Source organism: Agelaius phoeniceus, chromosome 3 (assembly GCF_051311805.1).
Source record: "Agelaius phoeniceus isolate bAgePho1 chromosome 3, bAgePho1.hap1, whole genome shotgun sequence".
Classification (NCBI taxonomy): Eukaryota; Metazoa; Chordata; class Aves; order Passeriformes; family Icteridae; genus Agelaius; species Agelaius phoeniceus.
The window spans coordinates 44,536,906-44,561,934 of NC_135267.1; the positions used below are offsets into that span (position 1 = coordinate 44,536,906).

Here is a 25,029-nt window from a genome sequence, read left to right on the forward strand (position 1 = left end):
ACAACTGCAAACATGGCAGTTTCAACCTGCAGGAAAGATAAAGAGTACAAGGGTTGTGTCCCCTGTTTCTGCCATGCTGAGGTCCTGGCCCATTTTGTCTAACAAGGAGCCAGTTCAGTCCTGCCTGAGTAGTGCTCACAAGACTGACAGGATTTAAAATCAGATTAAAAAAACCCCACTTAAATACAGAGACACAGCCAGGCAAAGAAGCTCTGTCATTATTACAAAGATATTAAAGGCTCCTGGTAAAACTCCCATCTTTGCTTGGCATGATGAAGCCTTCATCAGTCCTGGAGGGGTAAATGAGAAACAGGAAACTTACGGGCATTATTCCAGGTAAATGTACATCTGCAAACTTTGCTTTGCCCAGGTTGCAATGGAACAACTCAAGATACCTGTGCATCCCCAGACCATTCTTGACTCCACCTTTCACTCAGAGAAACTACCCATGGAAGTCCATATCAATTCCACAGCAATAAGGCAGTTTTGAATCAGAGCCTGCAATAAGTCAATTTAAACACAAATCCATGGACAGGTTTAATTTCAGCATTTACATAAGTACTTTATTTTTCCACCAGACCCCCACCCTTTTTCAGTGCAGAAAATGAATAATGCTGCAAGATGAATTGTGTTTCCTGAATTCTTAAAGTTTTTATAATCTTCCTTATTCACTAAGTAGCCTTGGGTTTTATTTAATAATAATTCAGAAGCTGCACTGAATAAAAATATATTTTAGTTGATTTTCTCTTGGGTTTTTATGTTATTCTTACTGTAACTGGTACTTCACAAATGCAGCTTTTTCTTCACAAGATTCCTGAGGCGAGTTAATATTAGCATCCTCATATTACAGCTGAAGAACAGAAAGGTGGAGCAATTTGAGCAAGAACGCTTCAAACGTTTGCTATTCTTGGATGCTTCTCTTGGGACACAAAGGCTTACTTGAAGGACTTGCTCTGCCTGGTTTCATGGTTTCATTTGGAGTGGGATGCACTTTCTTTCCACAGAGCAAATCACACACAGCTCAAGTCAGCACGGCAGAAATCAAAGGCTGGTACAAGCTACAGTGCAACTCCTCTCCAAGCAAACCAATTTGTCATCACTTGTCACATTCCCACCTTCCTTCTGTTCCCAGCCATATGTTCCCCTCCCCTTCCACCAGCACTGGCACCTGCCCGCTCCTTCTGTGAGCTCAGCCTGAGGAAAGGGAAAAAAATGTGTGATTACTTTTTGACAACAAGCCACAGAGTCAGTTTTACATTTATAATAATTGCAGAATCATAGAATGGCTTGTGTTGGAAGGGACCTTAAAGATCATCTAATTCCATTTGTCCCTTCCATGGGCAGGGAAACCTTCCACTAAACAGGTTGCTCAGAGCTCCCTCCAACCTGGCCTTAAAAAGTGTATTTATTTGTTTTTGGTGTATGTTAGTACTAATTCTAAAACAGCTATTTTATTTATGTGTAGTTAGGCATTAGCAATTACCTTTCAATTTACTATTCACTTACATAATACATAGCAATCACAAAAGTTTATCAATATTATTTAGTAATTATACCATATAACTTTTGCATATTGAAATAATATCTTACCACATATTATTTATAAATTATATTTTATAATACCAGAACTCCACAAGCTTTCGATGGTACTGCAGAGGAGGGGGAGCACCCACCTGCACGGCAGCCCCTGCACTGAAGGACTCACGGTTTGTCCAACAAGTTACATTTTTAGGCATCAATGAATCACCAAAAAACGCCTTTCACGTTTTTTTACACCTTTCCCTTTTGCCCCTCCGTCCCGCCCAAGCTCCCGCCCAGCCGCGGGCGGGGCGCGCCGGGGTCGCCGCGCATGCGCGCCGGGTCCCACGTTGGGATCGCGGCGGTTCCGGCGGCGATTCCCGGTCGCGATCCGGCAGCGGTTCCCGAGGGCGATGTTCCGCCGTCCCCCGCGCAACTTCCGCGGCCGGCGGCGCGCAGCCTCCAGCGGCAGCAGCGAGGACGAGCCGGAGCCACAGCCAGAGCCACAGCCGGAGCCGGCCGCAGCCCCGTCCCCGGACTCAGCCCCGTCCCCGGACTCAGGTGCCAGCTCGCCCTCGGAGCGGGAAGCGGAGCCCTCGGAGGCCGAGGGCGATCCCGGCGCGGAGAGGGCGCTGCCCGCGGAGGAGCCGGCCCGCAGCCACCGAGGGCGGGCGCGCAGAGCCGGGGCGGGCCCGGGGCAGCGCCGAGCCGGGGCCGCAGCGGGGTCGGGCCGAGCCGGGAAGGAGCTGCTGAGCTTCGGCGGCGAGGAGGAGCGGGAAGGTGAGGAGGGATCCGCTCTGTGTGAGCCGCAGAGCACGGCCCGGGAGCGGAGGGGCTCTGCCCAGGGCTGCCGCCTCAACGAGCCCCTCCTGCCTGTCTCTGTAAACACGCCCAGCCGTGCTCTGCCAGGGGAAGGGCTCTCGAGAGGGTTTGCATGGTAAACCCGGACTAAAACCTGGGCTGGGCCTGGTTAGTCTGGAGAAGCCAGAGAGCTGGGCTCATGAGTCCATCTAAATATCTCGAATGAGGGTGCGAGAGAATGGTGCCGGACTCTGTTCGGTGATGCCCAGCAATAGGATGAGGAGCAATGGCCACAAACTAAAACACAATAAGTTCCACCTCAACACGAGAAAGAACTTTTTTTCATCAAGGGTGGCAGAGCACTGGAACAGCTGCCGAGGGAGGGCGTGCAGTCTCCCTCTCTGGAGGCATTCCAAGCCCACCTGGACACATTCCTGTCTCACCTGTTCCAGGTGACCCCGCCCTGGTAGGGGGGTTGGCCAAGGGGATCTCCAGAGGTCCCTTTCAACCCTGACAATTCTGTGAAAGGTACTTTGGCAATTGTGTATGTCCACATTCTTTTGGCTGAAAACATCTGAAATCTTCTTACAGTTGGAGAAAACCAGAGAGAACAAGTACTGTGTGGTTCCATGACTGAACAAGCTTAAATAAATGAAACTTGAATGTTTGACTGACACTTCTGGGCTGTTACTGTTGTGGTTGATGAGAAGACATCAACCTTGGTGGGCACAAGCTGCAGAGAGACCCTGCATTTCAGCAGTGCAGTGTTGCTGTGTAGAGGATGCTGAGCTGCAGCTTTTACTAAGAGGTGATAGATCATGAGTAATAAAGCCACTGTAATATTCAGAATTGATCCAGCCAGAACTGAAAGACTGGACATAGATAGTGCCATGGCCTTGTTGACATGTTGGTGTTTGGTCATAGGTTGGATTTGATCTCAGAGGTCCTTTCCAACCTAATTGATTCTGTGATTCAGAAGTTATGCTGTGCACACATGGAGTTTACGTGCACATTTGTATGCAGTACATACACATATATGTGTGTATATTGTTGGCTTTATGAATATTACTCAGAATCACTTTGTTTTATTTGGTAGGTGAAGAGTTTTTTAAAGTTAAAAAGCCATCCTTCAACGAAGTAACCTTTAGAATTAAAAAGAAGGAAAGCTTACTGCCTGCGCAGACAGAAGCTGAAGAAAACAAAAGTAAGTACTTTTTTTAGTTAAATATTTTATGAAATACATGAAGAGTGATGTAAAAATACTGCTGTTAGATGTTTTTTGCTCGTTAATTGAATGCAGAATTATACTTGCAATTGTAATTTACAGGTTTATAATTGTGATGTATTTGTGCTGAAATTATTTTCAGTTTGACCTTGGTAAAAGTTTATGAGAACTTGGAGGCTGTTCTTGAGAAAACCTGATTATGCAGAGCCATGTGCTACATCAAAGTTAACAAAGTTTTGATAAGTTTATACCTCAGCATCATATATTTCAAACTATGGGCCAGGTATCCACTGCTTTTTGCTGTCAGATTGCAGTTTGATCTGAGTATTGGCATTGAGGGAAAATGTGAGCTTAGTTGCATTTTGTCTGATGAAAGTTAATGCAAACATTATTAAATTGTGTGCTCTTACAGCATTTAAATGTTTTCATTGAATTCGGTCAATAGCCTAGATTATTCTGGTAGTATCCCTAGTTCCATTGAAATACAGTCAGTTGCCCAGAGAGGCTGGGCTCCCCATCCCTGGAAGTGTCCCAGGCCAGGTTGGATGGGGCTGTGAGCACCTGGTCTAGTGGAATATGTCTCTGCCCGTGGCAGGGGAATTGGAACTAGATGATCTTTAAGGTGCCTTCCAACCCAAACCATTCTGTGGTAACTCTCTTATTTGAATATTTGGAGTTTGTGTGTTTTAGAAACAAATGCATCTAAAAGTTCTCTTTATGTATTCTCCTTTTGACACTTCTGTCAATTCACAGATATACCATATTTGCTAATGTTAGATAAAAGTAAATTAGATTGAGATTGGGCAATAATTCCCTTTGAGGTTGTGATGCAGATGAGATAGTAAATTTTCTTAGTAACTTATAAAAGCATATCATGTTCTTATAAAAGGTGGTACATTCTATTGTTCAGAAACCTTATGATTTACTGAAAGTGTAGTGGCAGATGAAGAGAAATCAATATTTTTAAAGCATTTGATAATAACTGGAGACAAGATAGATATAAATGTTTATAGTTTAACTAAGACTGCTTTCTAAATGCAGTTTTTCAAGTCAAGAATCCAAATACGCTGTGAGCAATCAGAATATTAATTAGCTGTTATCTGAGAGCTGATCTCATTGCTTTTGTGCATCTAAATACACTCTGTGTCTCAGAAGGACTCGTAGTCTTTCTGTGGGAAGCATCATCAAAGATGCTTTTATTCAATACAAGAATTGGCTTGTAAGTGACTCTCTTGGAATGTTAAAATTTGACATGTTTTGGTGAGAGCAGGTGGAGATAGACAAGTGACCAGTCTTTGCAGCAAGGTGTAAATAATTTCTGGTAACCAGTTATGGCACATCATATTCCAGCAGCTGAAACTGAAATAATGGATCATACTTTTTTCCTCTAAATGAAGAAATCTGTCAGCTGGAGGCTGGAGTTGGCAACACCAAAGACACTCATGAAGAGGATGAGGACAATGAGGATGAAACTTATTCTTCACTGAATGAGGATTACAACAGCTCAGATTCTGAAAATGAATCCAGCTGTCCACAGAGGGGGAAGGATTTATCACCAGGTTAGTTCCCTAGCTTTTTTTTTTTTTTCCAAGAAAGCTATTTTAGAACATTTTGTGTTTGAAGGACATGACAAGTTAGGTGAGATGAGTTCCACTAAGCTTAAACCACCTACGATATTGGCATCTGTTTATCCTGAGTCAGGGCTACCCTTCTGGAAGAAGAGTGGTTCCCCCACATTTTTAGTTGCAAACATTTGTTGTCTATCTGTGCTAGTTTTGGGAATGGAGCAAAAATTATGAGCGCTGGTTATAGAAGAAAGGCAGCAGAAAATTCCTCTTTGGTGATGCACAATTCCCTTCATGAGGAGAAAATAAAACCTCACTTTGAGGTTGAGAGCCACATTTTCATCTCCTCATATTCTACATGGCAGCCATCTTGTGTTCTGTATCCAGGGTTGTACAGTGGTGCTGAACAGTTGTGATGATTGGCATTAGATACAGAGTGTTGCATTTAGTCTTTTCTTAGATTTTCTCTCTCTTTGATGCAGGCAATATCCCCAGTGCAGCTCACGTTGAGGCTGCTCGGAGGAAGCGTCACTTAGCCAGGGCAGAGGCTGATTATCTTGCCCTGGATGTTTCAAACAGTCCTCAGATCCCTCAGAGAAGAGGAAGCAGTGATTTGGAGAGTGAAGATGAGTCTGAAACAAAGAATCTTGATTTTGCTCCTAAAATGAGACCTCTTAGGCAGAGGATGACTGAAGACATGGGTGAGATGGGTGAGTTTGTGGTGTTTCTCCCAGAGGCTTTGTTTTAGTCTCTGGAGCCACATGGGACTTGTCCAGTTAGGAAGTGAGGCTTTGCCTCCTCAGGGCTCTTGGAAAAAGGCTGTGCAGTTGGTACTTGAGGTTTATTTATATGGGTCATAGGCCTGGTTTAGGTCTCACTGGTGGTGGTGCAGGATACTTTGAGAAATGTTTACAAAATTATTTTTGGCCTTGTTGACTGCAAAAAAAAGGCCTTGTAAGAGGCACATTTACTGTGAATAAAGTTACTCTAAGTCCTGTCTCCTGCTTCTGGTCTGACCTTCTAAGTGCTCTTCCTGCACTGACACTATAAATTTCAAAAATGGAAAACAAACAAACAAACCAGGATTCCAGCCCTTCAGAAGTAAACAAACCTACTGCATGCAAAACACAATTGGCTTTTCCATTGTTTTTATTCCCTTAGAGCTGCTTATAGTGTTATGAAGCACAGGTTTACTTAAGTATTTGAATAAGGGCTATAAGGTATGCATATCTATGAGCAGAATCTGCCATTCAGATTAATGCTAACGAGATCTTTTTGTATCTGTAGCTGAGCGTGTGTTCTGGAATGCTCAAGGGTTTGTTGGGTGTCATGTCTTGGTCTATACTTACTCTCTTGTTTACATGTATTATGCGTGTAAACTTTGTTTTGAGAAATAAAAACAAGATGTTTGTGTGCTTCCTACTACAGTAGTAGTTGCTTGAGAAACAGTTGAGGGAATTAATGTTGGTGTGAATCCTACAAATCCCAGCAGCCTTTTCCAAGCCTTTCTTGCCTTTCAGTTTTGCAGTCCTCCATCTGCAGGTTTTTCATCTGCCGTTTTTTGTGTGTATCACTTCTCAGTATTGGCTGGGAGACCCATTGTTGCTTTAGATGGAAGGGAAAAAATAAAGGGTGTAGTTAGATCTAATAACAGTTGTTTTACCTTCCAGTGTCTCTGGGTGATGCATCAAGTGATGATGAAGCCAAGTGGGAAGAGCAGCAAATAAAGAAAGCTGTTAAGCTCTCTCAGGTGACACACATGCTTTCCTAACCATTGGAAGTTGCTTTTTGCTTATAGGCAAGAGAGATTGTCTGGAATACTGTTGTGTCTCTGTTCTGCCGTCTTGTTAGAGAGGATCTTAGGAAGTTATTCCCTGATTCTTCAGGGAAAGATGATTAGAAATATGGGAAGATGACAATGAAAATCTGTAATCTCTGTCTGCATGTTGAGAAGCAGTGTGGTGGTGTCAGCCCCAGAGGCAGATACCTGTTGTGATTAGAGATCACAAGAAGCAGAGAAGAAAATTATGAGCTCTGATTTTTTTGCTGCTGTGCAAGGGATCTTTAAAGCAAGAGTATGCAAGTGATACAAATGTTGCAAAGTTGCAAAGCAAAAATTACTGTTTTATTCTGCTAAATTTCTGTTGAGTGGCAATCTGGGAGCTCTCTTCACAGTTCAGCAGAATGTTGTCTTTTTCTCAGTAAGTAATTGGCAAAAACTAACTATATTCTGATATGCTGGCTTGGATCACTTGCTCTGGATCAGACTTAGGAGTATCTGAATAACCAGCTCTTTATTGAAGTCAGTATTGACAGTTGTAGAAATTTTTCCAATTTGGGGAGTAGAGGAATGAGAGAAAGTTACATCCTATTGAGACTATGTTCAAATCCAGTATGATCTTAGGTCCTCATACTCCACTTGCTTATGGAAAAGTTAATTCTACTCTTCAGGAAACAGCAGCAATTTATAGCTGTAGACCTTGTTAGTTATGGATTTAATGCTTGAATTGATTGGGTTTTGTCTAGATTTTTTGTGATTGAAATATATAGCTTTGTATTGGATGTTTAGTATTCAAATGGTATGTCTTGATGATCTGTAGAGTTGCAAAGGGAGAAATTGTGTAAATGGTGTATTAAAAATTGACACTTAATTTTTGTAGGAAATTTGTGATGATGCCTCTGTGCGTAAATATCAGCCAACCAAACCCAAGTTTGATACCTCTGTTTCTCTACCACCTGTGAATTTGGAAATTGTGAAGAAGAGACTGACTGAAAGGTAACACCTTAACTTACTAGTTGTCTGAGTTTTTGTCACAGAATGAGGCAACAGCTTTGAAGTCTTACTCTTTTTTCCAGAGTGTTGAGCTTTGTTTGGGTTGTTACCAAGTGTAATGATGTCTAATGGAGTGCTACAAATTTTTTACTTTATGTGGCAATACTTTGTTTCAGGGGAGCATTTGGACTTTCCAAGAGTGTTTCTGTCAACTTGAACTTTAGAAAGTAAATTTTTTATTTGGCAACAGCTTTTTATGGTTACTGGTGGTTCTTGACAGGAGCCTTGGCTTGATGTTACATTTGCCCAGCAAGCAGAACTTCTCTGGGGGCAGGTGGAGCTGGCAATCCCAATCCTCCTTCTTTTAGTAGTTCTTCTGGTAGTTCTTATACCAGCTGCAAAAATATTTCCTAAAGCAGCCAAAGTTCTTTACAGCCTGTTCAGAACATGCCTGGATCTTTTTCTTTAGTTGTGTGCCAGGCTGTGACTTCTCTTGAGCAGCTCAGCAGCTGTGTGGGCAGCTGAAGTGGACATGGGAACCTCCTAGAGGGTGTGTGGGAAGGACAGCTGGGTCAGGCATCCCAAGGTAAGCCATCCCCTGTCATCCCTCCCAGCACTGGGAAGCAGCTGTTCAGATAAGTTTAGACAAGTAACTTAATACAAGTGAGACATAAATTCTGCTGTGAGCTTGCACCAAGCTCTTTGTAATCTTTACTTTGTACAGACCATCATTGCTGCATTTGTTTAGAGAAGTGAAACTAAATTGGACTAAATATTTTTGTGGAACTGTATGCTTTCTTAATCACCTGAAGGGAATTGATGTACAGAGTTATGTACAGAATCAAATAAGAAAGCATGAGAATACAGCTGTCAAGAGTGGGAAATTTTTCTGGGAAACAGCAGGAAGGGGAGGAGGAACCTGTTTGGTGTAGGTACAAACCTGTTTTGTTTGTAGATGTTTTTAACATATTAAGTGCTGAAATAAATTAATATTTTTTTTATTTATAATATGTAGCACAGTAGAACACAATAGCTTAGTTCATCTGTTTTCTTTGGAAAGTGTTTAGTTCAAGGAGGTGAAATAAATTGTAGTCTGTGCTTTGATTCTGTTACAGACCTGCTCAAACTGAGCAAATACTTGGGATATGTAAGGAGGGAAGAGGTAAAAAAGAGAGGAAGCAGAGTTGTAATATATGTAAATGTTTGTATGCTACCTGTCTGCTAGAGACAGCTGTTGACAGAAGTTTTTGGTGTTTATCACACAATAGTAAGAGTTGTCAGTTGGTTTGTATTTAATAGTGAGCACATTGTGAATGCTTACAGGTACTTCTGTCCATACAGCTTTCATTAACTGGTATGGACATGCTGATGTGAGTTGTAGTTTTTACCAGATTACTTTGGGTAGAATCTATTTAATAATGTGATACCATGTAATTTTGGCTTTTATATTTTTGGGAAGTGTGGTGTATTGAGGAGTCCAGGTAAAATACCTGTGGTGCTTTCAAAACCAGCACCATTTAAATGACATTTGGGTTGCCAAAGCGTGATGTTTGTCCCTACCCTGTAAATGTTGGCATGGGTAAATCTTTCAGTGCTGCTCAGGTCAAATGCAAGTGCTATTATTAGCACAGGCAAAGATTTTGTATGTGATTATAATGGGAGAAATGTTTTGGACTGCATCAGCTGTTAAATTTGCAATAGTTCTGATTGTCTGGGTTTCTCTCTTTCAGGATAACATCCTTACAGGATGTGCACCGTGCCCACCAGAGAGAGTATGAAAAATATATGGAGGATATTGAGAGCTCAAAGATGTCTGTCCAGGAGCTGGAGAAGTCTTCAGATGCAGCTATGAATTATAAATTCTACAGAACCATGAAAACATATGTAGAAAACTTGATAAACTGTTTGAATGAAAAAGTATGTATATTTTTCTCTTTTTTTTTTAAGATGATAAAGGTGTATTCTGTCATCGAAAAATGAGAGATACCACCTAGTTAAAAATCAGTTCTATCAGAATCAAATTTAATTTTAATTTAATTTTGTGTCACTTTGCAGTTGTGTATTTTTTCAAGTAACTTTAAAGAGAAAATATGTTAGTTAGGGAATACATTTTTTTCAGTGGCTGGTGCCTCAAAAGCAAACTGCAATAAAACAAGGGACACCAGTGGTGTCCTGGTGAACCCTTTTGTATGAAGTCTTAGTCCTTGATGTGTAACTGGCATACAGTTTGTGTTTTCAGCCTGAAAACTCCCATGACCAGGAACTTACTTGTCAATCTATGGTACTTCTGTTTTAATTTCACAGCCATACAAAAAACCCATGGAAGTTGTTTGTTGTTCATTCTTGTGAGATTTAAACTGATTGAAAGCCTGATTGGTGTTTGCTGTATTGCAGCTGAAGGACATTAATGAGCTGGAATGGGCTGTGCATGCCCTTCTGCAGCAACGAGCCGTGAGAGTATCGAAGCGAAGGCAGGAGGAGCTGAAAAATGAATCTGCTTATATTCAGCATCTGACAAGTTAGTACAAAGTTCAAATTTTCAGTGAGAAAGTAATTTCTGTCTTTAAACAGAAATACAGTTAATTCCTGGTTTAAGATTTTAATTTTCACCTTTGATCCCCTTTCCCCTTCCCATTGTCAGTAGGTGTGTTTCTACTGTACCTCATTTGAAATTCTTGCCTCAGTAATGCCCATGACACTGTTTTTCTCTGGCTTAATTTCTCTGATTATGAGGTGACCAAGTACCTTGTCAATTTTTAATTGTTCAATTTCCCATCAATATTTAAAAAGAAAAATGGGAGTCAGTTTTCCAGTAGGTTTCAAGTTGGAGAAAGCTTGCTTATTACTGAATTCTGTGAATACCTGAAAAAGCTGAGTGTGTAATTGGCAACATCACTTTTACCTGAGGGTGTCTGTAAGGCCATGTGTGTGCCCAGATTGGGGATTTCAAACCAGGAGGTGACACCAATGCGGCAGAATATGAAGTGAGAAGCTACTCTGTGTAAGGGTTTTATCTAAAAGAAAACTGTGTTTCAGTCACTGTAGGAAAAATTAGTACAGTTTTCTCAGCTCATATTTTCTTTCCTCGCTAAGGTATTGTTTACATGCTGTGTGAATCTCTAGCTGCTGCTATTTAAAAAACCCAAACAAACCAGACCTCCAAAACCCTTTAAAACTGTTCAGGCAAAGCTGAGAGCAATCTGCTGGGAACAGATGGAGGGCAGATGCACTGGATCCTGGTAAATACTAAATCATATGGGTTCAGTCTTCTCACTTGAGGGGATAAACTGCTGATGAGAGAAAGTAGCAGCCTGGATGGTTTTGTAAAATGGAGTGGCAAACTGACAGCAGGTGTAAGGAGAAAAGAGTAATGCCACAGTAAGAATTGCTATTAAAATGATTTTACCTCCAGCTCATTACAAATGAGACTGGACTTGCATGTTTAGCAGCACATAGCATTGTTTTTTATGTTCCTAGTTGTATTTAATATAGTGGGAAGGCTGTTTTTTCTTACATGATAGTACTTCAGTAGTAGTACACCCTTTCTCTTTGCCGTGTTTTGCACATCAGCCAGTTATTAAGGCTACAAGCAATTCACTCTGACTTACTCTGGATACTGTTAGACTTTTGATTAAGTTTGTTCTTTTGTTGGCTATTTTCCAAATTAAAAAAAAAAAACAACTTCAAAACAATAGAAGGAGATTCTTTGTTTCCTGTTTGAAAATAAATCAGGAACTTTAAAAATGTACCACTTTATTTTTGGCTGTTTCTGTCTTATAGGTGGGAATGACAAACCAGTGAAAAGCAAATTGGGAGGTGATGAGAAGACACAGGTTCTGGAAATGTGTGAGCATCGAAGGTAACTCTTACACAGAGGTGCACTCAATTCTGATAAATGTGCTGTGCACTGACTTCCTGTCATTCCTGCAGTCATGAATGTAAACCTGTAGGATTACTAAATGAGATTACTCTAAAAATATTTCAGTATTTGCTTTCCAAAACTTGAAGTACATGGAAGCCATCTATGCTATAATGTCATTCTCTTCATATTGATTTGAACCTGAATGCTAATAGAGCTGGATATTTTAAACTAAAAAGTCTTAAGTGAGACAAAATTATGAGGGGAGCTTTTTTCTTCCTATTTTAATTAATAATATTATTAATTTCTACAGAAATATATTTCTGTATTATGTATAAATAGCAAAATTGGGCAGAATTGTTTCTGCTGGAGGGGCAATGGTGAGTGAAACAAATCAACCTGTAGCCCCAGGTCTGCTATCAGTGTAGGTCAGACAGATGCTACATTTTGGATGTTACAGTGTTCACAGATTGGTACCGATTTTTTTTTTCATATTATTGGGAGCTTTGAAAATTTTATAGTTGGTACCTCAAGTCATAACTATACTTTGAAGCAGCAAGTACCTTGAAATTTTACTGGAGGAAAAGTGGTATAATAATAACTTCCTCTCAAAGCAGTTAACTTTTAATGGTAATGGATGTGAATAACTGTTTAAAAGTATTTATGTAATATCACTTCCATATTATTTATCATTTTCCTGTGGTAGAAATTCAAGCCATTGACTTTGCAGTCTGTTTCTCTTGATGCCATGGCAATAGTTTTTGGAACCCCACTGGCACATGGGTGCTATCACCTTTTTCCTGTGGGTTGTTGAACAAGTGGTCCAGGACTGGCAGGACAGTCTGAGAGCTCAGTAAATACACAATACAAATCTGATCCTTCAGACAGGATCCAGTTGAACACCAGATGCTCAGGTGGGATGAGTTGTTAGCCTCATCAGTGGTGATGAGGTTAAGGGAAGGTTATTGCAGGGCTCATGGGGGAGGTCAGAGATGTTGCTCTAAGCTCTTGGATGTCAGTTTCCAAATCCCCTCATTTTTTCACAGTTTAAGAGTCCTTTTGGATCTGTAGTCACTGTTGCTCCCCCATTGCCTCTCCTCAGGCTGTTGTTCTCACGACTTGTTTGAAGTACATTTTTTGAAGTTGGATTATTTTTTTAAGCTATCTCCTGCGGACACAGGAGAGGATAACTCATCTGAGTTCATTCCCAAATGCAGGGCTTGCAGGAGGCAGGCGAGGGAGCACTCAGGAGAAGGAGATCACCACGAGGGCTTGTCCAGTGATGAGGAGCTGACTCCCACAGAGGAGGATGAGTTCCAGAAGAGCAAAGGTTGGTGACAGGCCTAATGTCATGTCCTAGAACAAGATCTCTTGTTGATATTTCTTTAATTTTTTTTATTTTTTTTTTTAGGGAAAAGTAGAGGAATATTTCATTTGAGTTCCATGTTTGTATTTGCACACTGTAGAAAAAAATGCACCCAGGCAGTTCTGACTAATGACTTAGGAGGAATGAATTAATGGTTGTAGATTTCCTGTGGTGGCAGCACTCTACATGGCTTTTTTAACTAGAGGTTAGCTCTGTCAGATTCTGCCAGAGAGTACTCAGTGCAGTGCTGCAACATGTTTTGTTCAGTCAATTTATTTCCTGAAGCTGGAGTGTGAATTAAAGGTTGCTTACAGTGTTTTAATTATCTTGAGTGAATGGATGAAGAGGAGGAGAGAAAGGTATAATAACTTTTCTTAACGTAACAGCAGAAGGATTTTCATGCCTGAAATTTTATCATTCTGGAACAAAGTTTGAAATACAGTGGTTATATAAATCTGTGAAAAAGGTCATGTCTTTCCTTGGTCTTCTGACACTATTTTTCTGTACAACTGAGTTTTTGTGGGAGCTGCTTTTAAACCATTTCAATGTCAGGTGTGTCAAAGATAAACAACAAATGCAATTCTCATAAAAATATCTCTTATGTCCTATAGATGCATAAACCCTTCAGCTCATGCCTCAATAAGTTCTGTGATTGTTTCTTTTTATTCCCAATGAATATTATCCATAGATAATGTTTTAGAGGATAGTAGGAAAATCTTTGAAGATGTCCACGCAGATTTTTGTGACATCAGAAAAATCCTGTTGAAATTCCAGGAATGGAAAGAGAAGTTTCCTGACTCTTACTGTGATGCTTACATCAGTTTCTGCCTGCCTAAGCTATTAAACCCATTGATCAGAGTTCATTTAATAAGTTGGAATCCTCTTGAGGTAAGTGCATCAGCTGACATTTTTGTTAAAAATTGTGTCTGTGTGTGTATGATGTATTAATATGAAGAATGATTTTTTTTCCTATACCTAGCACAGTGAATTAGAAATTAAAAAAGCTACTGTGTTGTCTCAAAAACTGAAGCATATTTTGGAATATTCTTAAATTTCCCCTTTCCTTTTACCTCCAGCTCCTTTTACACCTCCTGTAAAAACAGTTCTCCTGGGTTCTTTGAAGACACTTGAAGAATCCTACCCATTAAATTGCAGCTTTTAAACTAGTTTTGCTGTTTTGGCCCATTCAGTGATGAGGATGAAGCTGAAATAAAGTGGGAATTTGGGTGTTGCTGGATTGAGCTTTTCTGTTAATGCTGACAGCTGAACAACTAACAGGATTCATCTTTCAGCAGAATTTTACAGAGTTGGAAGAGATGCCCTGGTTCAGAGCTATAGAAGAATTCAGTGATGCAGAAAATGTATCTGAATCAAAAAGAGATGATGATCATGATAAAGAAGTTTTGCCTAGAGTGATTGAAAAAACTGTTCTTCCCAAAATTACAGGTATGATAAGATTGTATTGAAAGTGTTCACTGCAGCTACGCAATCAAACCTTAAATAAAAATGATAATATCAAATAATGTTGGTGATATCCCAGTGCTCCAAGATGTAATGATTGTGTAGTTCCACAGAGTTCGGCTGAGGTGGCCTCTTCAAAATTATTGGGGGAGGCTGAGCTTTTTTTATATGTTTACTTCTGTTACATTGTAATGGCTTGAAACTAGGGCAGATAAGTAACTTGCATATTATGAATGAAATAAATTCCTGGTTTTTTTCAGCACTTGTGAAGAGTGTGTGGGATCCTTTATCTACTTCACAGACAAAGAATCTCGTACAGCTTTGCAATAACATCTTTGGGAAACAAATCCTTGCCAAAAACGAGTCCAGCCGAGCAAGAGAGGTAAAAGCTGTGGTACCGAGAAAGGGGAACTTCACCCACTGTGTACTTCTGTGTGTGCTCCTGTGGGCACTGAGAACATTCTCCTGAAGCTGTTTGGTTCTGATGACTTATTTTGTTTTGCCACTTAGATGATTGAGCAGTTAAAACTTCCAGCTCTCTGATGCTCTCCTTGCTGAAGATGATGAGGCAGAAATCAGCTGCTGTCAGTTAAAAAATTCTGCCTGTATCTATCCAGAATCTGTTTGTAGATCTAATCTTCCTTCACTGCAATAACAATGATTTGCATTTAATTATCTTTTCAAATTTGAGCTTTATATGCTAGTAATGCTTCAGTGCTGCATCCCTTAAGCTTTTATTTATAAAGTAGGCCTAAAATTTTAAAACTTGAGAATCCCCAAAGGTTGGTTAATTGGTGAGGAGGAAAACTACTATGTAATCCTAGCAATCCTTTAATAATTACTTTTATATACACAGTCACTCTAGGAAGCCCTTCTTAGCCTGATTCTGGGTTTATTCTGATGTAAATCAGGAAGTTTATCTAGTGAAAATGGGATGGATTAAGTGGTGAAATGGGATGGATGTTTGGGCCCCGAGTATGAAAAGAAATATTTTAAAGAAAATGTTTATGCCTTCCAAAGTCTGCTGTTTTGAAACCATGGCTTAAAGTCAAGTGATACAACTGATCTTAGCAAGAACTTAAATAAATAGGCTTAAAAAAAAGCTAGGTGGCAATCTATGGCACCTGAAAACATGTTGCTCAAAAATGCATGCTATCCTAGCTATGGTGATTTTTCTTTACATAGAATTTAACATCTTTTAATGGAGATCCCATGTGTATAACTTGCTTTGATTTTAATCTGTACAGTTTTCTTGCTGCCTTGCAGATTAATGTGTAAAAACAGGCCTCACCTAGGGATATAGCTTAGGGATACAGCAAAACCCTCTAGGCTAAGCCTATAGATAATTACAGCTGTGATTTGTCTGCTGTTTCTATTTTTTATTCAGGGTCTCAATGTGTGTTATATTCAAATGGCAGCTGAACTTATCTCTAAGATATCAGACCTCTGGAAGAACTAAATAACCTTTGAGGTTGTTACAAATGGAATATGAAGTCTTTCTTCTGAGGACACATTAATAATTCTTTTTTAATAGGATTTGATGAACACGGTTGTCCTAAGAATGAAGAAATCTGTAGAGGAAGATGTCTTTATTCCTCTGTATCCTAAAAGGTAAGCTAACCCTCTGACTCTCTTCCGTTTGTATTTTTTTAGTTCCTCTACCTTTCTCCCCTACAGATGTAAATGAAATACTGTACACATCCATGTCTGAGAGATCAGATGTCTGTTTATCTTCTTTTAAATCCAACAAAAAATAATCTTTATTTTGACTTTTTCTTCCCATGACCAGCACTGTGGAAGACAAGTCATCACTACGTTCAAAGTTTCAAGAGAGACGATTTTGGTCAGCTGTTAAGGTAGAGAAAATAGGGCTGGATTTGTTTTGTTTGTCCTCTCTGAAATTCATTTCACTGGAAACATTAACATCCCAGACCATGTTTCAGTTTTCCTGCTATTCATGGTGCCTGTCCTCCTCCTTGGCTCAGAGCAGGTTAATTTTCAGGTAGCTTAACCTCAAGGTGTTTTACCTTCACAAACACAGCCTTACACCACACTCAAAAATGACAGTTGTAAGGATTTATAGTGATAGAGGCAACAGAAAAAACCCTCAGTGCCTAATAATACTATGAACTACAAAAAACCCTTTGTGATGCCACAAACTGTAGCATCATCATGTCATGAGGGACTGTATGTAGTCTTATGCTGAGCAGTTGATGTAACTTTTTCACTTCTGTCTTTGCTTCTCTGACAGTTTTCTTAGTTGCCTTCTGTACTTAGCAAATTGTTAAACCCCCTAGAAGGGTAAAATTTTCTTCCCACCCTTGGGAGGTCATGTATAGACATTTACAGGTGTATCTATACATACAGAGAGATCCACTTGTAAAATTAATTAGGTTATTTACTGTACTTGCATTGGATGCACATATTACCTTTCTATGTTTTTTTTTAATGAAACTTGTAAGAGTTTTGGCACACTTAGAGCCAGCAGCTCTACAGATTCTTTGTTTCTTCATTACCGCAGCTGCTCTCCAACGTTGTTCTTTGGGATGGGATTGTCCAGGAAGACAAGCTCCGTGATTTGGGCCTGAGCAAGCTGCTGAATCGTTATCTTCTGCTGAACATCCTCAACACACCACTAGGGCCAGATAACATCAAGAAGTGTGATAAGGTAAAAGATAACAATCAGTGGAAGAGGGTGTATGCTCAAAGCCTTTTGTTTTTCATGAAGAGGGGTCAAAACTGAAAATGGAATATTTTAAAAAAAGAGAATGTAAACATTTAAAATTTGATTTTATTTTTTTTTTAGCAACCTTGCTGCATAAGAGCATTTTAGAGCAAATACTGGTCTGTAGGTTCTTAAGCATAACTACTTAGAGAGATACTCAATATTGGTTTGAAGGAAAAAACACAGTAATAATGACTGAACCTGCCAGAAGGTTCCTGTCAGAAATGATGTGACTTGGTTATATTGAAATGCTTATTAAACTTTTTCCAAATACTCTGTTAACAGGTGGTTGCATGCCTCCCAGAAAAATGGTTCCAAGATCTCAAGGGTGGATCAACTCTCCCTGAATTACTGAACTTCAGCCAGCACTTGCTGCAATGTGCCCGTGCGCTACACAAGGACAATCACAGGTAATGGATGAGGCTGTCCTTGAGATTCAAGTGCTTCCCCAAATACTTTGTGTTAAAATTTAAAAAAATTCCTTAAATACCATATATTTGACACTTTAAAGTATGCTCATGTCATGTGTGTATATATATATATATATATATATCTAAAAGAGAAGATGGAGTCTAATGAGAAGGAGCACTTGAGCAGTCCTTGTTTACTGTGAGAGTTTGAGGTGGTTGATGTTGGGTGCTGTTAATGATCATGGTAGCCAAGATCAGGAAACAAAAATTGTAGTTTACACAGGTCAATAAAAGTGCTGCTATATTTTTTTAATTTTTTTTTATTATTCTTAAATAGTGATGAAACAAAAGAAGTTCTTCTCCTGTTGGTGAAAATTGGAGCTTTGCATATTGTAGAAGACTTCATTGAAGAGCATAAACTTGAACACCTTAAAGCAATGATTGGGAAATAGAAACCTTTGAAGGAATGTTTACATTACTGGAACAAGCCTGGTATGCACAGTAAACCAGTTCTAATATGAAATTTAATTAGTTGATCCTGCCTGCTCAAAGGTAGTGGTAATCACTATCTTGGTGTTAAATACATGAGGTGTTTGTTCAAAATGTCTTTTACGGCCATCTACTCCTAGATTATGGAATATTTAGAAGTTGCAGTTGTCAAAGCAATGGTTCAGGCATTCTTAAATGTGTGACAGTGCTTTAGTGCTGTATCCTTCTTGGATGGAATCCTGCAAACAGAAAGTGCCTGTGAACTTCATCACTGCTAGCCAGTAGACAACTGGAGAGGTTATTTTCAGTATTAATTGCCAAATACCATTCTAACTCAGCAGTCACTGAGCTCTTCTGACTTGTGGTCCACAGTGATTTTTGGTGGGGTTATTGTTCAGCCATTCCTCGGCTGAACAAGGATTCATGATGCCCCTGATACAGAAACAAGGGGGGGGGTCAGTGTGCAGGTAAGGAATCAGGATTGTCATCACAGACACTGTGATGATGAGAACAGAACAAGTTACTTTCTAGTAACTGCAGTTCTAGAAATCTCCCTTTGCTTCCCAGTAAGCTCTACAGAACTTTACTTCTTCATATCCTTATTAGGATATTATTGCTAATGTTTTGTAATTTTGTATATTTGCAATAAATATTGTAACAGAATAACAGGGATGTTTCATTGTAAAAACTAATGCATCACAGAATCTATGTTTGTGACTATTTCTCCAAAATCTTCTGGGAATAGAATTTAAATCTTGTAGACTTAATCCTTATGCCTTCTTTTTATATTTTTTTAAGTTAAAAATATATTTTTGTAAAATATTTCAATTGTAAATAGGTTTGATCAGTATTACAGACAAAAGATTAAAAATAATTTGGGGTTTTTTTGAAAATAAAATATTTTACTTTGGTAATGACTCTTACAGCTCAATTCTTTAACATGTGACAAAATGTTATTAAGTTGTATGAAAAGAAGCCCCTCCAGCTCCACTAACTTACAGTAGCTTCAGGATTTATGTTGCAGATGCCACTTTCTAATAATCAATTTCTGCTGTTTTTCCTCTCAGAATGCCAACAAAAATGCAACTGCTGATCAGCAATCACCACAAGCTCATGATCTCACTGCTTTTCTCTTGTTCTGCTTTGCCTCATCCCAGCTTGTCTCTAGCACCAGCCTTGTGCTATGACAAAAATGTGATTGATGTTCTGTCACAATTTAGCTCTGTAGATGTTTGTTTCTGGAAAAAAGATTCCTTGTAATGACTTGTAGCCATTGAGAGGGCAGTGGACACTTGAGCCACAGAAATCTGTTCATGCCGAAATCTGGAAAGGTTAACTTTATTGTTGCTTTGCCCATGTATATACAAAACTTGACAACTGATCATTCATACAGTAAACTAAAAATATTAATTTCCTCAGGAATTCTAGACCACAAAAACCCATTATTTTTCAAGTTCTTCACTCAGTTCTTTCCTAATCTTTTCCTCTATTTTTGAAGTATCATATTCTCTCAGCATGTCAAACTCCAGCCATGGTTGGCTCCACTTCTGTGCTGCTTGCATTTTATGTTCTGGTAGCTCAAACTTGATTCCCTTTATATTGTATTTGGGTCTTTCCCACCGTTTTGACCATGGTTTAGGTTTCATTCGTACCTGCACCTAGAATGAAAGATTAAAAATTTTTAAAACCCCATAACAATAAAAAGGTACTAAGAAAGTAGATTTTTGATTGTGATCTTAGCAAAAGTGACAACTCCTGCTCTAACAGGAGGAAAGTAAGAGAAAACTGACCAATCTGTCACTGTGTTGTTTAGTAACTACTATGATACTATCATTGTTATCATAGTATCTTGTAAAACTTTTTAATTAACTCTGTCTTGATTTATCACAGGGTCCTTAACTGAAACATGAACTGAAGCTAACTCATCTTTTCTAGTTTTTGCTCCTTATTAAGAAAAAAAGAAAAGTAGCACGAGAGGGAAAGGGGGGAATTACCATACTCAGTTTCTACACTCTGGCAGGGTCTGATGGTTTCTGGATCTTCCCAGAGATGCAGATTTTAGGTGACTCTTCCATCTTTCTTACCTTGTTTCCTGACACCAAGCACTCCTGAATCAGTAACTACATTAACAAAAACATTCCTGTAAGAAAAGCTTTCCCTTCTGCACAGTTCTACAGAGGAATGTAGAAGCTGCTCCTCTTTGTGTGTCTTCAAAATGAACTCCAGAGGATGGTAGGTGTTTACATTCTCACCATTCTTTCATTATAGAAATGGCACAAAGACTTGCCTGATTTTATCTACTTTTGTCACCCTGGTAACTGATGTAGAGCAAAGAGCTGCTCCAGCCTGCCAGGATAACAGTCATAATGGAAGCTGTAAACAATCCCGTGCTGCTTTGCCCCTGACACATGTGGCTCCTACCTTGTTCACAGGGATTTCCTCATGGTCCATGCGAGGCACAGGTTTCATATTGACATCGACAGTGCTGTATTCGGGGAGGGCGTCCCGCAGGTACATCAGGTTCTCATCCAGCCTCTTCTCCAGCTTCAGCACCTCGATGGCCTGGATGCGAGGGCTGTACAGTTCATAACAGATTTCAACCCCTTAGAGACAGAAAGCCTGGTTTAATGCACCAAATTCAGGAGCAGTATTCCTTCAGTTACACATTTCTGTATCATTGCAAACTGCTGTTTACTCCTCAGAGCACTACAGTGCTGTGTGCAGTTGTGATTGTACTTGTGCACTGTGTCTGCACATTTCTTTGTAAATAAATCTTTGATACCATTCTGTAGAAGAGACTTCAATGGCTCGAATTTAAGGAAGATGAGCTTGGGTTTTCAACTTCATTTCCTTTTGGTTACAATGGGTGTTAGTTATGCATCTCAGTGTAGGTGTAGTGTGTACGAAGAGACACCCATCCTTTTCATATTTGCTCTCAGAACTCCACTATTTGCACTGTCCCTGATTTTGTCATAATCCAGAATATGAACCTGTGATAAAACTCTTCTAATCTGCTGCTTATTAAAACAGTTCACACCTACATCCCTAGTTTATGAAAACACACAGTGCTCAAACTGGGCTGGTATTTACATGGTAACACACAACCCAGGCTCAGACATAAGCACAACCTTCACAAAATGTCTGAAAATTACTGTGCAATTCCATACCTTCAAGTACAGAGCACATCAGCATTTCTGTGTACACAGTTTTCAACTTGCACAGTATACTAACAGGCAGACTCATACTTTCACTTCAGTCTGCTGTTTTCCTCCCCACAGACTAAACTTCTACAGCATAACACATTTTTTGCTGAACATTTGCAGCACAATTACCACAGCTGAAACCCCACCTTGGTCTTCTATGACATTGCGGAGGACAAAGGTGGCGCCGAGCCCTGTCCCTCCCCTCTGGATGCAGATCCCCACAAAGCGGCTGGATTTGTCACTGGCCAGGGGATTTGCAGTTGTCACGGCCAGTATACTGCCTGCCAGAAAATGGATTAGAATTAATAGTTAATATGTTCATTTAATATGTTAATAAACAGTTAATGTGTGCCAAAATGTGGGAAGAATCAGGCATATGCATCAATTCAGGTGCATTTTGAAAATACTTTTGCTTCCCATAAAAACTGCCAGAAACAGAAAAAGCTGCTAAGGTGACCTGAATTAATATAGCCTGATACTGCAGGTTAACTGCAAACTTTCTTCATCTTTTTTTTTTTTTTTCTCAATCCAAATTGAATATAATTAATCTAATGTATTTCTTTTCCTTAGCTCTACTAGTTAACCATATGCTCAGGACTGAAAAATACCCACATAAGGAACAGATTAGGATTACTCTTTCAGTTAATCAGGATACAAATATGAGATTAAAATACAAAGTGTTACATATAGAAACACATCCAGTTGATCTAACACACCTGAGACTTTATGTTTTGTGCTATTCTACATATGACCACACCCCACACAACATAAAATACTGCCAGAATTACAAAAGTTTTAGTGCTGACACTGACCAACATAGAATTCTGGGATGTTGAAAACTTTTCTTCTCTGTATCATATCCTTTCTTTCTATATAGTATTTAAGAGGATCTTTTCTCCCTCTGGGAGGTATAAATTCAGGGCTCAGGAACCTGTAAGAAAAGCCAAACTTTTAGAAGTATGAAACAAAAGCATTTGCATAAAAACTATGAGAAAATTCTAAGTATTTGGCCTAAGAATTACCAGCTGTTGCCTTTTCAGAGATATGAACTGCAGTCTCTGAAGTCACCAATTTTATTTAATTATTGGCTTTGTTATCTAAAAGGATTTTTTGTGGGGTTTTGATGTTGGTTTTGGGTTCTTATGTGGCTTTTTTGTTGTTCTTTTAAACAGATTTTTTCCCAAACCAGTAATACATGTTGGTCTCAGAGGAGCTGACTGAAAGAGGCCAGTTCAATTAGTGCTGTCACAGCTTAGAAACAGGTTATTTAATGGTTTAATTGTAATCACCATGACAAAACTCTTACTATTTATTGACTTTAATAACAGATATGGAAGAATCTATTACAGTCTTCACAAACTGATTCTACAGGACACACCACATAAATGTCCTTTTGTGTTACAGAAGCTTAAATAGACTGGTAAAACAAATTTTTTGCTACTAAAGAATTAAACCATGCCAAAGAATTTCTCCATGGCCTGGACCTCAGTTATTGACTGTTGAGCTGAGTGCTTATTTCCTGACATGGATTGGCTAGAGCTGAGAACCATTTCCAAGACATATTTGGATGTGCTTACTCAGGTTTGGATGGCAGGACCACCTGCCCTCAGAGCAGACAGATGAAGGTGAACTCAATTCAGTTGTACAGATGCATCTTAAAAGTCCTGGATCTGGCCAGGAGAGAAGTGCCCAACAGAGAGGAGGACAAATGCAGATCTGCCCTACAAACTTTATGGGGCTGTGGGGGCAGCAGAGGTTCTGGCTGGTGCTGCTACCCACAGGCAGCAAACAACACCAAACTTCCTCATGATCTTCAAAGTGAGGTCTTGGAGGGGGCAGATGAATAATACAGTGCCACCACTCTTCTTCCAGACACAGCACTGCACATTGAACCACTGGGTCACTTAAAGTAGTGCAAATGGAGTTTAAAACCCAGGGAGGTTGTGGATGCCCCAATCCTGGAAGTGTTCATGAACAGGCTGGATGGGACTTGGAGCAAGCTGCTCTAGTGGGAGGTGTCCCTGCCCATGGCAGGGGGGGTTGGAATGAGATGATCTTTAGGTCCCTTCCAACCCAAACCATTCTGTGATTCCATGAAATGGGCTGAGGTGACATCAAAAGTACCCAGAATGAGACATCTCATGAAGGCTACCAGAGATATCAGGTCCCTGTCACAACCAGTGATGCACAACCAGCACTGAAGTCCAAGGCAAAGGCAGACACAGGACCTGTGTCCCTGTCACAAAAACATGCCTTTAACAGGCATGATCTCCCACATTAACCCCAAATTTGCAAAAGTATTTACTGCTCTATGGTTTTTTTTTTTCCATGTTTCATTGCTTTCAGAAACTCCAGAAACAGCGTTTTAAGGTGTTTTGAGCATATTCCAACTCAAATGTCTTTGCTAGAATTTTACAAACCGTGTTGGGTTTTTTCATTTTTGTTATAGTAATTCCTTGATTCTTTAAATGAGTTCTCACACAGTGAGAGCCCGAGCACGGCCCAGGCGAGGCTGTACCAGCCCAGGTGAGCAGTGGGACACCCTCACCTGCTCTCCTCCTTCTTCGTCTTCCTGTCGATAATGACGGGCTTCGGAGGCGGCTGGAATTTCGGTGGCTTTCCATCGCTGCTCACTCGATACCCCGATAAAGAAAAACACCCTGTAAAATACAACAGAACGTTTAAAACACTCGTGATTTCAAGTTTAACCTCTCCCCACTAAAGCAGGGCATGGCACCACAACCCGCCCGCCAGGCCAGGAGCCTCCTCCCCCCCGCTCTGTGGGACAGGGAGGGCAGGAGGAAGGCGCGGGGCCCGGGGGAGGCCCGGAGAAGGCTCCGGGGTGAGGGTGAGGGCCCGGGCAGTGCTCACGTCCGGGCAGGGCGATGGCGGCACCCCTCGGCACCAGCCTCCCACAGGCGGCCGCCATGGCGGCTGCGGCGCGGCCGCTACGGCGAGCGCGGGGGGACAAAGCGCGGCGGGACGGAGCGCGGAGGCGGCACCGCCTCACAGGGCGGAGCCAAACTGGAGCAGGTTTGGGTGGGATACCAGGAGGGAATTCCTCGCTGTGAGGGCGGTGAGGCGCTCTGGAGCAGGTTTGGGTGGGATATCGGGAGGGAATTCCTCGCTGTGAGGGCGGCGAGGCTGTGGGACGGGCTGCCCGGAGAAGCTGTGGGCTTCTCATCCCTGGAAGCGTTCCAGGCCGGGTTGGAAGGGGCTGGTTTAGTGGGAGGTGTCCCTGCCCCAGGCAGGGGCTGGAAGGGACATTAAATCCCAACCCGTTCTGTGATTTGAGGATGAAGGGGAACAAAGCGGCCCCTTTCACCTCCGTCCCTCAGGGAGATTCAGGTGTGGCAGGAGGCCCCAGAGCAGGGGAGAGCGGCAGGGGCTGTGCCTGGGATGCGGAGCTGGAGCTCCCAGTGTATCCCCAGCATCATCACAACTCAGCACAGGCACAATGTTGGAGCTCCTTGGACATCACAGAGGTTATGAATTCACCAGAGGTTATGAATTCTGGCTTTGCCACATGAAAGTGATGGTGTGTTTTCCAAGAACACACTTCTGTGTGTTTTCATGATAAAAGCACTCAACTAAAAATTTTGTTGGAGGCCATTCTGTCCATAATTCAGATATC

General features: G+C 40.6%; 2 protein-coding genes across 6 annotated transcripts; one reads left to right on the forward strand and one right to left on the reverse strand.

The window, feature by feature from the left end:
• The first annotated feature begins 1,845 nt into the window (after positions 1-1,845).
• On the forward strand, positions 1,846-19,109 carry GCFC2 (GC-rich sequence DNA-binding factor 2). Of its 5 annotated transcripts, none has more exons than XM_054629607.2 (18): positions 1,848-2,298; positions 3,416-3,523; positions 4,942-5,103; positions 5,592-5,819; positions 6,780-6,859; positions 7,770-7,885; positions 9,613-9,799; positions 10,277-10,400; positions 11,663-11,741; positions 12,959-13,071; positions 13,796-13,995; positions 14,400-14,553; positions 14,829-14,950; positions 16,103-16,179; positions 16,358-16,424; positions 17,090-17,236; positions 17,579-17,703; positions 18,041-19,109. In XM_054629607.2, the coding sequence occupies exons 1-18, from the start codon at positions 1,932-1,934 to the stop codon at positions 18,153-18,155; spliced, it is 2,571 nt and encodes an 856-aa protein (XP_054485582.2). In that variant the 5' UTR covers positions 1,848-1,931; the 3' UTR covers positions 18,156-19,109. The 5 variants fall into 5 exon arrangements, 4 of the variants coding, with proteins under 4 accessions (XP_054485582.2, XP_054485583.2, XP_054485584.2 ...); XM_054629608.2 differs by having other exon boundaries at positions 14,403-14,553; XM_054629609.2 differs by having other exon boundaries at positions 5,592-5,810.
• Positions 19,110-19,514: 405 nt separating this feature from the next.
• Positions 19,515-24,408, reverse strand: MRPL19 (mitochondrial ribosomal protein L19). Its single transcript, XM_054629610.2, has 6 exons — positions 24,267-24,408; positions 23,944-24,055; positions 22,208-22,326; positions 21,542-21,676; positions 20,614-20,795; positions 19,515-19,850 (listed from the first exon to the last, which is right to left on the reverse strand). Exons 1-6 carry the CDS (start codon positions 24,322-24,324, stop codon positions 19,635-19,637), a joined length of 822 nt encoding a protein of 273 aa, XP_054485585.2. The 5' UTR covers positions 24,325-24,408; the 3' UTR covers positions 19,515-19,634.
• Positions 24,409-25,029: the final 621 nt, after the last annotated feature.